This window comes from Rhododendron vialii, chromosome 7a, assembly GCF_030253575.1.
Source record: "Rhododendron vialii isolate Sample 1 chromosome 7a, ASM3025357v1".
NCBI classification, from domain to species: Eukaryota; Viridiplantae; Streptophyta; class Magnoliopsida; order Ericales; family Ericaceae; genus Rhododendron; species Rhododendron vialii.
This window is the reverse complement of record NC_080563.1, coordinates 41,659,498-41,672,715: the sequence shown is the minus strand read 5'-3', so window position 1 is coordinate 41,672,715 and position 13,218 is coordinate 41,659,498. Positions and strand designations below refer to the sequence as shown.

Sequence of the window (13,218 nt, the reverse complement as noted above, 5' to 3'; positions counted from 1 at the left end):
ATAAGTCACAAAAGTTTGACGCAAAACAAACAAATGCAAAAAAAATAAAAACAAAACAAAAATAAGTTACTTAACTTTTCAATCCAAACCCACCCTTAGCAATAATTAATCATATTGATCATTTTCCAATCCCAAGCATCAGATCTGGAACGACGAGTGCCACCAAATCGATGATGGTTCGCTTAAGATTAACGTTGATGGTGCTTATAATGCCGTATTTGAAAGAAAAAACTTGGAAAGAAAAGAAATGGGAAGCGACTCACTTTTTTTTTCTCACACTTTCTTTCCATGAAATCAATTTTGCAAGCTACTATACAATATTGATTGTTAAAGGTATATTACTGTTATAAAAGAAATTGGGGGTGGAGATAACCCATAAGTTTGGCCCAATCTGGTAAAAGGTTTAAAGAAATTAATCTGAACATAATGATGACCAACAATTTAGAAGAGAAAATCAAGTAAAAAAAACCCTCAAAGCTCTGAATTGCTAAGTCCAGAAATTCCTAAAATTTCAGCAGAATCCTTAATCGTTTCAGTAATTTTAGGATACTGGAGTAATTTGAGTATTTAATACGTAATATATATGTTGTATCTCCTCCTTCATTTTAGTATATAGGGGTATTATGGTAATTTTAGTATGCAAGGGTAATTTGGTCATTTAAATGTACAAGGGTGATATGGTCATTTCAGTGTATATGGGTATTTTAGTCATTTTTAATTTTAATTGGGTTAATGGGTGGGTCGGGTTTAATTTTAAATAAATGGGTTGGGTAGGGTATGGGTAATCGGATTCCTAATTAATTAGGTCTGACTCATTAAAGACTCAACCCGCTTATAACTTATCTAATTTGACCCAAACCTGCCCATTTGACACCCTACTTTACACTTTTCACCTCAACTTTTACCTCAACTTTTCATAATTATCTTCTACTTTATACTTTTCATATCAACTTTTATCTTCAATTTCCAAAATTATCCTTCACTTTATCAATTAACTTTTCAAAATGGACACTTATTTTGGGACAACCAAAAATGAAATGGTGGTTCGAAACTAAGTGTGTGAATCTCACACTTAGTTGGAATGGGCTTAGAGCACCGCCACGTGAATAATATCTCTGCTACAAAAAATGATTGTCTATGTTTTCCATTTGTAGAATGTTTTTTGGGAAATTTTTATAAATGGTCCATCTAGTTTGCATGAATTTTCATTTTCGTCCCTCTAGTATCAATTGTGTTACTTTTAGTCCTATAATTTGCATTCTGTCTCAATTTTGTCCCTCTCGCTTACGGAGTTAATGAAACAAACGGAATTGGAGAACAAAATTGTCATTTCTCCTCACAGAGGGACTAAATTGAGATTTCATGCAAACTAGAGGGATTATTTCTATAATTTTGTTTTTTACTTTTGTTTTTGTAAATAAATTTAAAATACATCATATATAATATATTTTTCATCTCATTTTATATTGAATAATAAAAAATATGTTGAAATTTTTTAAAGTTTTTATTATATACATCACAAAAAATATGAGAAAATTCGAAAAACAACCCTTATGTTAATAGTCTTGATTTTGTATTTTTTTTTCAATTGAATTTTCACTATAGTTATTTTTTTTGTCACATGATTAAAAAGAAAAAGTTGTTCAGTAGTATTTAGAAATATTGTAATTGTGTTTAATTAAGCAATGAAACACTATTAAATATTAAGAGATCAAATACATTAAAATTTGTGTATAAGTGTATTTATTTTGGGACTAACTCATAAGATCACTCATATAACAAATAAACACAGATTTTAAATATTTTTTTTATTGGGTGAAAAAATAAAAAGATTATAAGAACACGATACAAAGACATTAGCTAAGGGATTGATTTGTACATTTTCTAATAATTTTGTAATGTGTAATGAAATGTAAATTTTTTAATATAGTTTGATTACCAAATAAAAATTAATTCAGTTGTCAAATACATTACTTATGGTCTTTTTTTATTTTATTTGCAAAAAACGAAAGTAAAATGTAAAATTTTAAAAATAATTCCTCTGGTTTGCATAAAATTTCAATTTGGTCCTTCTGTGAGAGAAAATGACAATTTTGCCCTTCAATTCCGTTTGTTTCATGGATGGCGTTAGGGAGAAGGACGAAATTGAGATGGAATGAAAACTATAGGGTTAAAATTTATACAATTAATAGTAGAGGGACGAAAATGAGAACTTGTGCAAACTAGAGGGACCATTTTTATAAATTTCCCATGTTTTTTTGTTCTAAAGTGACAACTACAGTACTATTTAGAAAGATACCTTGCTTGCTTATGATGGGTTAAGGTTTTATATCATCATCTTTAAGTGAAGTAAGACATAAGCAAACACCATGATCAAAGGAATGAGGGGTAGTCATAGTTTTAGCTCATGGATAAATGCACCATTATTAGTGGAAAATTTTCATATTAGCCCCTGATTTTTCGCACAAATTACAAATAGGCACCTGAAAACATGTTTCTCTCTCCAATTTTGCTACCCGCACTGACTTTTTTTCAATGAATTTGCACTTTTTTTTGTGGGGCTCATTTTTGGGTTCCACACATATTATCCGATCCATTGATTATGTCAAAAATATATATTTAATAACCTTTGCAAAAAATCAACTCCATCGGATAAATGTAAGTGTATGATTTAGTCGTACAACTTTTTACTCAGAATTTTAGATTAAAATTCTGCACGAAAAGTTGTAAGATTTGATCTAACACTTACATTGATCCCGTTGAGCTGATTTTTTATAGGGTCATGAAAAAAAAATTTAACGAGCAGATCTGTTCACTTTTGGGTCCCCACAAAAAAAAATTATAGTACAAATATTTTCTTCTGCATTATTATTTTTCTTTTTCCTTTCCCGCATAGTGCTGAGTTGTTTTTTTTTAATTTATTTTTTGCTGGAGCAACTAACACTATCCAGTGTACCTACATAGATTAGTATTACATAAATTTTTTGTGGGGCCCACTTTTGGGTCCCTAAAAATAATCCGATCATTTCATTAGTTTTAAAATATTTTTTTCGTGACCCTGTAAAAAAATCAACTCAACCGGATAAATGTTAGTATTTGATCCAATCTTAAAATTTTTTATTCAAAATTTTAATCCATAATTATGAATATAAAAAGCTGTACGATTGGATCAAACACTTACATTAATTTTATGGAGTTGATTTTTTTCAAGATCGCTTGAAAAAATATTTTAGTATTAGTGAACAGATCGGATAATTTGTGTGGGACCCAAAAATGAACCCCACAAAATTTGTGAAAAAAAAGTAAGTGTGGATAAAAAATTTGAAGAGAGAAACATGATTTCCGTTAGTTTTTTGATGGGGGTTAACGGTAGGGGTTTAATTGATGAATTTTTAAATACATCATATGTTTGTGTGATGTTTTGTTAAGGTCAAGTGTACATGTGTGATTTGTGTGAAAGGTCAGGTGCTAATATAAAAATTTTCTATTATTAGTTGAACAAATGTATTCACTTTGGATCTCTAGAATCAAGATTCTCTCTTTGCGTCTGGTTTCTTATAAATTTTCTATTCAGTTGTTACTCTTATTTCTCTATTACCCCAAAAAAATCTACCTTAAAACCCAATCCAAACAAAATTGGTGTCATTTATTTATTTATTTTGGTTAGAGTTCTCTAATTTTTTCACTGGTTTCTAAAGTGACATGGTTCATTGTATATAACCTTTGATTTCTCTGTGACATCGGGTGTTGCTATTTAATTCACAGGCACTGGTATTGTTGTGTGTGTGTGTGTGTATATAAGTAAAAATGTGAAGGGAAATGTTAATTATACAGTCAGGCTTTTCTTTTGGATTTTGTTTTTTTTAAAACAATAAAAAAAGAAAGGTTTGATTCAATTTTCTTATGGTCTTTAAATAAAACATTTCCAAGGTAAGACTCAGACCACTTTTTGCCTTTGATTTATCGATAAATTATTACTAGTGTAGTACGCAAGGGGTTTCAAATCTTATGATCCCTCGAAACAGGTAAAAGTTTATGGAGTACTGTATTATCCAGGTAAGGAAGGAAGGATAAGTTGGCGGTTAAATTGGAGTAATTGCTTTTTTCCCCCCAAACTACGGGTATATTTAATTAAATGGGCATCCCTCCCGGCCCGGCTCCAACACGTGACGTGACAACAGAAGGGTAGATCGGAGTAGATCGGATCCCGATAGGAGAGAGAGAGAGAGAGAGAGTGAGAGTCGAACCGGAATGGGTAAGATATTTGGTGGAAAAAAAGAGAGTACATAACCCCAAAAACTCAGCTTTATTAGTATTCACAGAGGGGGATGGGTTTTATTGCAACTGTGAAATGAAATGAAGCAGGGAATCCTTGTCGTTATCGCACAATCTTTCTACAAGGAGTACCAACTTCTTTATTGTAATTTTCCGAGAGAGAGAGAGAGAGAGAGAGAGGTAGAGAGATCGTGTTCCCTCCTTTTTCCCTCTCCAAAACCATAATAGGAGAGAGAGAGAGAGAGAGAGAGAGAGAGAGAGAGAGAGAGAATGCGGCGGGTGGGGCTCAGCTGAAACCACCACACGCGATCTACATGGTCGTCACGGCATTCCACCGGCGGCGCCACCACAGCCACGGCCGCCTTATCCCGGCAATCTCCGCCGTCTCCGGCGCTCTTCTCCTCTTGTTCGCTGTTTTCTCTTTCCTCGCCCCTTCGCCAACTGACCACGAACACCTCCGACAGCATCTCGTGGTACTCTCTGATTTTACATCTCTTTTTAACCAGTAATACTCATGTTGTTAAATTTATACGTTCCTTCAGTTGTGTTTTATTTATTTCTGTTTCTTTATTCAGTTGAACAATGTTGTCGTCAACGCTGGAGTTTCTGCATTTCGTGTGCCGGTTAGGGTTTTATGTTTTGCTATTTTGTTATTATATAAATTGAAGTTGTGAGTTATTCATGGAGAGATGATTGGATCTGAGATTTGTTTTGTTTTATTTCTTGCTCATTGGGATGTAGACCAGTGGAGGAAGATTGGATCGTGATATCTGGAAATCAAAACGAGCCAAATTCTACTATGGATGCAGTAATGCAAGCAAAACATTTGAGGGTGCGGATTGCTTTTAATTTTTTATCTGTATGCGATGGTCCGATGGAGGAATTAAATTTATGCATGGTTCTTGGGGGTTCGTTTTGGGAAATATTGCCTTTTTAGCAGTCTGATTGAGTTAGATTTTGTTGTTCAAATTTCAGAAGCTCAATCAATCACGGCTCCCAAACGTTACTTGTTAATTGTGACCAGTGGAGGTTTGAACCAACAAAGAACTGGGGTAATAATCTGTTGATCCCTTTTGGAATGTAATTTTGATTGATATTGCTAACAATTTCGATTGGCCTCATAAGCAGTTGAACGCTCGCTTCATTTACAATGTCTATTCTATGTAGTATGCCTTTTTCCTGCTTCAATTGGCGCAGAAGAGGGGCCTTGATATCTTCTTGCGAGATGCATTTGACCTTTAAGATATAAGCCATAGTTTCCTGTTGTGAATTTCACAGAACCATAGTCCCTATTCCAATCTATAAGGTTCTTGTGCACAAATACTCGCTTCTGCTTTTGCACAAGATGTCTCTCTTTCTTTCTCTCTCTGTCTCTTGATCTCTTTCAATAATCTCCTCCCCTATTAGTAGAGCTAGCAAATTTGGATCAATGAAAACTTGTAGAGAGTTGTTTGCATATACACAAACGTATTGCTCTGATACTAGATGATGGATTTGCCTTGCTTATAAGTGATGAGATCTCATATAAATGGTCAGTCTGAATCTTTCCTTTAAGGCATTGAGATTTTGATGTCGCTTCATTCACAATGATCATTTCAGTTCCCTGTGGTTGTGGGTGCATTGTCCTTTTCTGATTCCTTGATTATCAAATATTCCAATCCTGTTATTAGAACTATCATATGTATGAAACAAAAGTAAAGGTATGCAGTAAAGAGCTATTGTAGGATGATCCTAGTAGTCAGAAAATCATCTTATGTTGTTTGAGATGTTATTGATGGACATGTTTTTTCATCATCGATCTTAGGCTTTTGATGCTTGAATACTGTTCAAATAATTTTCATACAAGCCAAAAGGTTACCACCATAGTCTATAGTAAGCTGTTTATATCCATGATTTGCTAGAATGTTGTGCCAGTGAATTAGCTTGGTGTTGTTTTTCTCGGCCAAGTTATTCAGACATTTCTTAGAATTCATTGTGGTTAGCTTCAGGGGAGATTCGGACCTTGCTTAAGATGCAAGGATACTTGTAAACTACTACACATGGTTGTATTACTTCCATTGCATGATTTTGAAATCTTTTTTGCCACCTAGTTGATTGATCCAAACTTATTGTACCCAACCCTTGAACAGATTACAGATGCTGTAGTTGCTGCCCGCATTTTGAATGCTACTCTAGTCGTCCCAAAGTTGGATCAAAAGTCATTTTGGAAGGATGCAAGGTTAGTTATGGAACTCGTTTATGTAATTCCAACGCTTTTTAAACATATCTTGATGTTTCATCCTGTTGTCGTATGATAAAGATAGATCGTCTGTTTGTGCATTTCTCATAGCAATGCCATATGACAATCATGTTGCTTTGTCTTGTGCAGTAACTTTTCTGAGATCTTTGATGTTGAGTGGTTCATATCACGTCTAGCGAAAGATGTTAAAATCATAAAAGAGCTACCAAGAAGGGACGGAAAGATTTGGACTCCGTATACTATGCGTGTTCCAAGGAAGTGTAGTGCTAAATGCTATCAGAGTCGTGTATTACCTAATCTGCTAAAGAAGCGTGTAAGTTATTTACATGAAGATGTCGATATATAAGTGGCTATGATCAAATTTCAATATATCCTTTCAGATTACATTAGTTTAGCATTTCATGTTTCTACCTGTTCATTGTGATTAGGTTTTAATTTGGGCATTAGTAAGTCCTCCTTTTTACACTAGACATGTTTGATTATTAGCCGACCCCAAGTGATTGGGACATAAGGCTCGGTTTGGTTTGGTTTGGTTGTTGCAATGTATCGTTTGTGTTTTGGCTCTAAAATCTGGAGTAGCTTAATTCTGAGTGTAGGAAGTTGAACAATGTTTTCATTTGTCTTTAAGCAGGTAATAAGATCAGGTATTTAATTCAGTATGAGGCCCTCGTGATGAAATACCATAGGTTTAGGAAACTAGAAAAATTGGATTTGTGGTGGCATGCCAAGGTGAGAGTGTAGGTCTAGCCTAATACGGTATTACGGTTATAGAGTTTGTGGGTTGATATGGTTAGAACTGGCTCCATGGGAAGATTGGTATTCGAATTGGCTTTCTACATGAAGTTCCATCTTACTGGATTTGCAGACATACTGTATTTGAAGTCCTGGACAACCACTGAATAAGTATTCTAATTTCTGGGGGCTGTGGATATGGGAGTAGTATCTTCTTGTTTTTATGGGAAATCATAACCATCGAGTGGAAAAGTCGATTTGGGTTATGAGAATATCACCTAGGTTGTCTTAGAGGGAAAATTGTGTCGATTCTAGTGAATTAAAAACGTCTACATTGATGTTTATGGGCTGCTACCTGCTTCAGTTCAGATCCAAGAGGCATTCTGCTTGGGTGCAAAAAGTCTCTCTCTTAATCCCCGTAATTCCATGTCAGTGGAGAAGCTTTGCAAAAGGAAAAGTGCACCTTTGATCAAACAAGGATGTGATTACTGGAACTTTCCTACCAGGACGTTTTTTTATTTGATTGCTGTTGCTTATGATTGTATTGGCACATGAAGGAGCTTGCTTTTGCCACTCTCCCTGGAGTGCTTTGATGCTTGATGGTTGAATTGTAGGTTACCTAGAATGCACGTCAGTTGGCTCTGTAGAATATGGTGCCTTGTCCACTCATGGCCAGGCTATAGAATGTCCCTAGGTTACCTAGAATGCACATCAGTTGGCTCTGTAGAATATGATGCCTTGTCCACTCATGTCCAGGCTATAGAATGTCCCTACAACTAGGGTAAACATGCTTGTCTCGTAAAATATACATAGCACATTCTTCTCAATCTGTTAGACTGGCAGTCTGGCACTAAGTAACCTTAGCAGACCTTCAAACCACAGCACCTTTGCTCAGTTGTTCCCTGAGAAGTTCTTCACCTATAGATGGAGAATATTAGTTTCTTAAAGAAGTATTTTTGATATCCAGATTGCTTTGAAGTTCTCTGAAATTGGTAATTTAACTTTGGTCGTTTATGAAAAATTATCCGTCACACCTCAGGGTTAACCTTTGAATCCTCGACCAACAGCGACAACTAACTACTCAACTTAAACTACTTAGCTGAACTAACAATTATAGTAAATCTAATTGGGGTGCGTGTATTTGTGTGCGCTATTAATGTACTAATTCGAGCAATCAACAAACCAACACAAGGATATTGATTGGAATTCCATATGGGGGAGAAACTATGGGAGAGAGACAGACTTTCTACATTTATACCCATTGGTGAATACAAGGGTTCGTCATAACCTATGGCATTTTCCCTGTAACTTAGATTCTCAAATACCTCACCGAACTCACATTAATCATATCGAGTACTTGATTGCGTACCTCGAACACTTCGAGGCTTGAGCTCTCCAAAGTGCCTCTTGACACGACTGAGGTCTTGAATCGGCTCACCTTGGTCAGAGTGGTGAAATGCCTCCAGAGGCACCATTGAATGTCTTGAGAGAGGTTGAGAAGAAGATACTAAAACCTTTGAGAGAGGTCCTTCAAGCTTCTAGATTACACATCTATGTAAATCTCTCAACAATATTTATTGGGTGTACTCCCTAGGCATTAGATATGATTTCTGTCCTTGGAGGTGCAAAACCTGTGCTAGGTGTACCGTCGCTCAAAAATGTTGCAAGCCTTGTAGATGAAAATATGTGCGCAAGCTGGCACCTGAAGCCCGCTTGAGCAGCTTAGGCACACCACCTTCCGGGAAGTTGGGGAAACGTATTCCAAGCTGGTGCTCATAACGTTGTTTAGCACCCTTCAACTTCAAGACTCCTTTGCAAGCCTTTGACACTGATCTGATACTGAGAAGCCTTTGAAAGTTTCCCTGAACAAAGTGAAGTCTGATGTAGGAAACCACGAGTGGGGCCATGGGGTTCACATCTACACACTGTACCCCACTGTAATGCATGGACTCAATAAACATAAGATTTATGAACTTGAATTGCAATGGTTGTTACAAATGAGAACCTGTCTGTCACACCCAATTGCCAACCTAACAATGGAGCTCTAAGAGCCAGCAGTTTAGATTTCAAATCTTAGAATTAAATTGTGTTTAAAAGTGGAAATAAATGATTTCCTGCCATGTCAGACATTTATTGCTGAGAGGTTTTGTCAGTTGCACTGTTATGTCTTTATCCGTGGGATATGGGTCTTGAATGAAAATATTGTAACTAACACTTGATGTTTTTCATTTTTGTGAAGGCTGTTCAGCTCACCAAATTTGATTACAGACTTTCAAATAAGTTGGACAAGGATTTACAAAAGCTGAGATGCAGAGTTAACTATCATGCATTGAAGTTCACTGATCCTATAATTGAAATGGGTGAAAGATTGGTACATCGAATGAGGATGAGAAGCAAACACTATATCGCCCTTCACCTAAGGTAATCTGATTGATCCTCTCTCTCGCTGTCCCTGTACCTCCAATTCCTTTTTTGTCCCTTATGGGTAGCTGATACAATTTAATACTTTTCTCAGTATTCTTTCCCTTCTTTGGTTAACCTGCATAAACGTGTCCACTTGATGTGAACAGTAATCTGTTGCATGGTCTTATTGGATAATTGTAGTGATTGGGTAAAGTGTATATGATCCAGATGCAAACGCGTGAAGTAGCTTCTAACGCGTCAACACGAACTTCTTAACTGCCAATATCTAACTTTTCACGTCATACCTGTTACTTTGGTGTTATTTATGGTTGCTATCTTGGAAGTGGAAATAGGATTTCTATCCACTGCTCTGTATTTGTGGTTTCTCAGTGTATGGATTGTTTTCCAGTTTTATATATGATAGGAACTGCAAGGACGTGGAATTATATTGATCCTAATGAATGTCCCTTCTTACAGGTTCGAACCTGATATGCTTGCATTCTCAGGATGCTATTATGGTGGTGGAGACAAGGAAAGGATAGAATTGGGTGCAATAAGGAAGAGGTGGAAAACTCTACATGTAAGGTTCCGAATGCCAGTTTGTGAAACTATGTGCAGAAACGAAAATGTTGATGGAAATGAGCGATTTTGACAAAAGATGATATCTACCAGACTACAGACCTTTTTTTTTTCTTCTCAAAACCTTACCAGCTTTGAAAGAGCTAGTTAGGAAAAGAAATTATGGTAGCCCAAGTCTCAAGTCCAAAAGGCTCTGCATGCTGCCCTTACGATCTGTGATATTCAAATGATGAACGCAGGTTATGCTTGTTGTCCACCTTTTCCCATTGGAATATGTTTCAAGGATGTTTCTGTGGAATAATTAGATGTTTAGCAACATAGTAGCTCAGAAGAAATCTGAGTGTTTTTGGACAAGGATATGTATCAGTGACGAAATAGGTTATGGTCCAAAGTGTGAGGTTTGGTTTCTTGTTAATAAAGATACAAGAAGAATCGGATTAGGAGGACAGGTTTGTCATCGACTCATCGCATTTGCTTGAAATGAGTAGCAGAGTGCTGAAGCCTTTTTGGTAGCTCGATTAGTAGTAATGTCAAGATTTGACTTACATTGTCATAATTACCATCAAACCTGAGTTTGAATTATCGTCAAACCTGAGTTTGGTTTTCGATTCTGGATTCAGTATTGGTTTGGAGCCCATGTTGCTTTCAACTCTGCTTTATTACAAGGTTTCAACTACTCTTTGTTACACATCTATGATGCAGCACACCTGATATGCGAAGAATCTTTCTTTTTTATTTCCAGGGTAGCAACCCTGATAGGGGAAGAAGACAAGGGAAATGCCCACTTACTCCTGAAGAAGTGGGCCTCATGCTGAGAGCATTGGGATATGGCAAAGACGTTCATATATATGTGGCATCTGGGGAAGTATATGGAGGAGAAGAGACATTGGCCCCACTAAAAGTGCTCTTCCCAAATTTTTACTCAAAAGACACCCTAGCCCGCAAGGAAGAACTAGAACCATTTGCTGCATTTTCTTCTCGGATGGCTGCACTAGATTTTCTCGTTTGTGATGAAAGTGATGTGTTTGTCACCAACAACAATGGTAATATGGCAAAAATTTTAGCAGGACGAAGGTGTGTTGCTTTCTTTATTGTTTTCCTCTTTTGTTTTTCTTCTTCTTTTCATTTGCTGGGGGATAGAAAAAAGAACTCTTAGGCTGTGTTTGGATCTTGGATTTGCCGCAACTTATGGCGTAAAAGGAGAAGATAAAGGAAAAACATTAAGAGATTGGGAAATGAAGAATCAAGACTTATTTCTTTAGTTCCCTTTCATTTTCCTTTCTCTTGCAAATTCTAAGGGCATGTTTGGTTACTCGGATTCGAATATATATATATCTAAGGGGGCCATATATGTTACGTTTGGTTAGAATTTTTGCTGTTAGGGTTAAGATATGTGTTGGACAGGAGATCCCACAAAAAAATGGGAGATATGGTAGTCATAAATCATAATCCCATCACAGTTTTTCTGAGGGGATTAAATGTCCTGTGGAATTATTTATCTCTTTACTACTAGTCGAGCGAAACAAACGGGCCCTAACTTCTGATTATCCCTCGGTTGCAGGAGATATAATGGACACAAGCCTACAATTCGTCCAAATGCTAAAAAACTGTATAGGTTGTTCTTAAGCCGAGTTAACATGACGTGGGAGGCATTTGCATCAGGTGTTCGTACTTACCAGAGAGGCTTCATGGGAGAACCGATGGAGTTGAGGCCAGGAAGGGGTGCGTTTCACGAGAACCCAGCTACTTGTGTTTGTGAAGATACAAAGGCCAAAGAGAAAATGGAATTGGGTCCCCGAAAACTAGGTAAAGATGCGGAATCTGCAACCAGAAAGGATGTTAGTGAAGTAGTTGATGATCAGAATGATAATGACGATGAGCCAGAATGGTCTGATCCTGATGACTACGATGACCAAAATGCCCCTCTGGGGAAAGGTTTGTTTAATGGAACGGGTTCAGACGAAGATACTTTCTTATCCGAGGAGCCTGAGTTGGAAGATATGCTGTCAGATTAGGGGAGGATGTAGCTTGGCTGTCGTCAAGCAGTTTTTTGTTGTACCCAAGTGATTCATTCTCCAAATTCTTTGCCTCCTTGGGTTCCCTCTCAACGACTTACAAGTTCTTGCAAAATCTTTTGGATGTGGTGTGAAGCCATCTTCCTTGGAACAAAGCAACGGTGATACAGGGCCATTTATATGTGATAGTAATAATCAGATGTCTACTTGTGTATTTCAACTCCAGTGAGGATTCAGATGTCTACTTGTGCATTTCAACTCCAACGAGGATTTTGGTTCATCTGTGGCAACTGGGGCTTTTGTTGTCGTGTTACTTAATGACCCTTCAGAGTCTTTTGCAGAGCGTTTGGCGGAGGAGATCGCTATACCTAACCGAAAGAGGAAATACAAATGGGAAGATGGGAGTACAAGGTTAGAATGAAGTAGATTGGGTTTTGGAGTTCAGAGCTAAAGGTTTTTCCCAGAGGTTATTTAGAGAGCAGGAATATTGGTTGCTACAGTTGAGCCTAATCTTTTTTTTTCTTTCTTTTTTCCTTTAGGGGGTTTTCTTTGTGGTTGGTTAGATATTCTGCTGAGGCCTTTTTCTGCAAAAACTAGAGGGGAAAGCATTCATGTACACTGATTCTTGTCAATTGTCATAGATTGTTAGTTTTTATTTTTATGATGTAAATATGTATCATTTACAGAGAAATACTATCGTTAGGACATTTATTGACGTAGGATAACTCATTTACTAGCAATTATTGAGTTAATCCTTTCTGAGAATCCCTGAGCTTTTGATCTCTCTCTTATTAGTAATTTTTAGTTTGCATTCTCAAAAGAGGAGTGAATTTTTACCTCCAATTTTAATGTTAATTTTTTTTCCCAATAGAACCATGAGTTATGTTTGTCTAAATGTACTTGATTTCCATCAAAACCTTGGAGGGAAAGGTCTGAAATCTTGCCAAAATAAGAAAGTTGAAATCTAACTCCTAA

At 36.6% G+C, this 13,218-nt stretch overlaps 1 protein-coding gene across 1 annotated transcript; it reads left to right on the top strand.

The window, feature by feature from the left end:
• The first annotated feature begins 4,332 nt into the window (after positions 1-4,332).
• LOC131333088 (O-fucosyltransferase 16) lies at positions 4,333-13,008 on the top strand. Its single transcript, XM_058367419.1, has 10 exons — positions 4,333-4,748; positions 4,851-4,898; positions 5,017-5,107; positions 5,251-5,327; positions 6,405-6,493; positions 6,644-6,827; positions 9,486-9,667; positions 10,127-10,229; positions 10,971-11,302; positions 11,790-13,008. The coding sequence occupies exons 1-10, from the start codon at positions 4,590-4,592 to the stop codon at positions 12,241-12,243; spliced, it is 1,719 nt and encodes a 572-aa protein (XP_058223402.1). The 5' UTR covers positions 4,333-4,589; the 3' UTR covers positions 12,244-13,008.
• Positions 13,009-13,218: the final 210 nt, after the last annotated feature.

Excerpts from the sequence above, each read along its gene's own strand:
- LOC131333088 (XM_058367419.1), top strand. The coding sequence starts at position 4,590 with ATGGTCGTCACGGCATTCCACCGGCGGCGCCACCACAGCCACGGCCGC. Across the intron at positions 4,899-5,016 it reads TTTCTGCATTTCGTGTGCCG|ACCAGTGGAGGAAGATTGGA; the intron begins GTTAGGGTTTTA and ends ATTGGGATGTAG. Across the intron at positions 9,668-10,126 it reads TATATCGCCCTTCACCTAAG|GTTCGAACCTGATATGCTTG; the intron begins GTAATCTGATTG and ends CCCTTCTTACAG.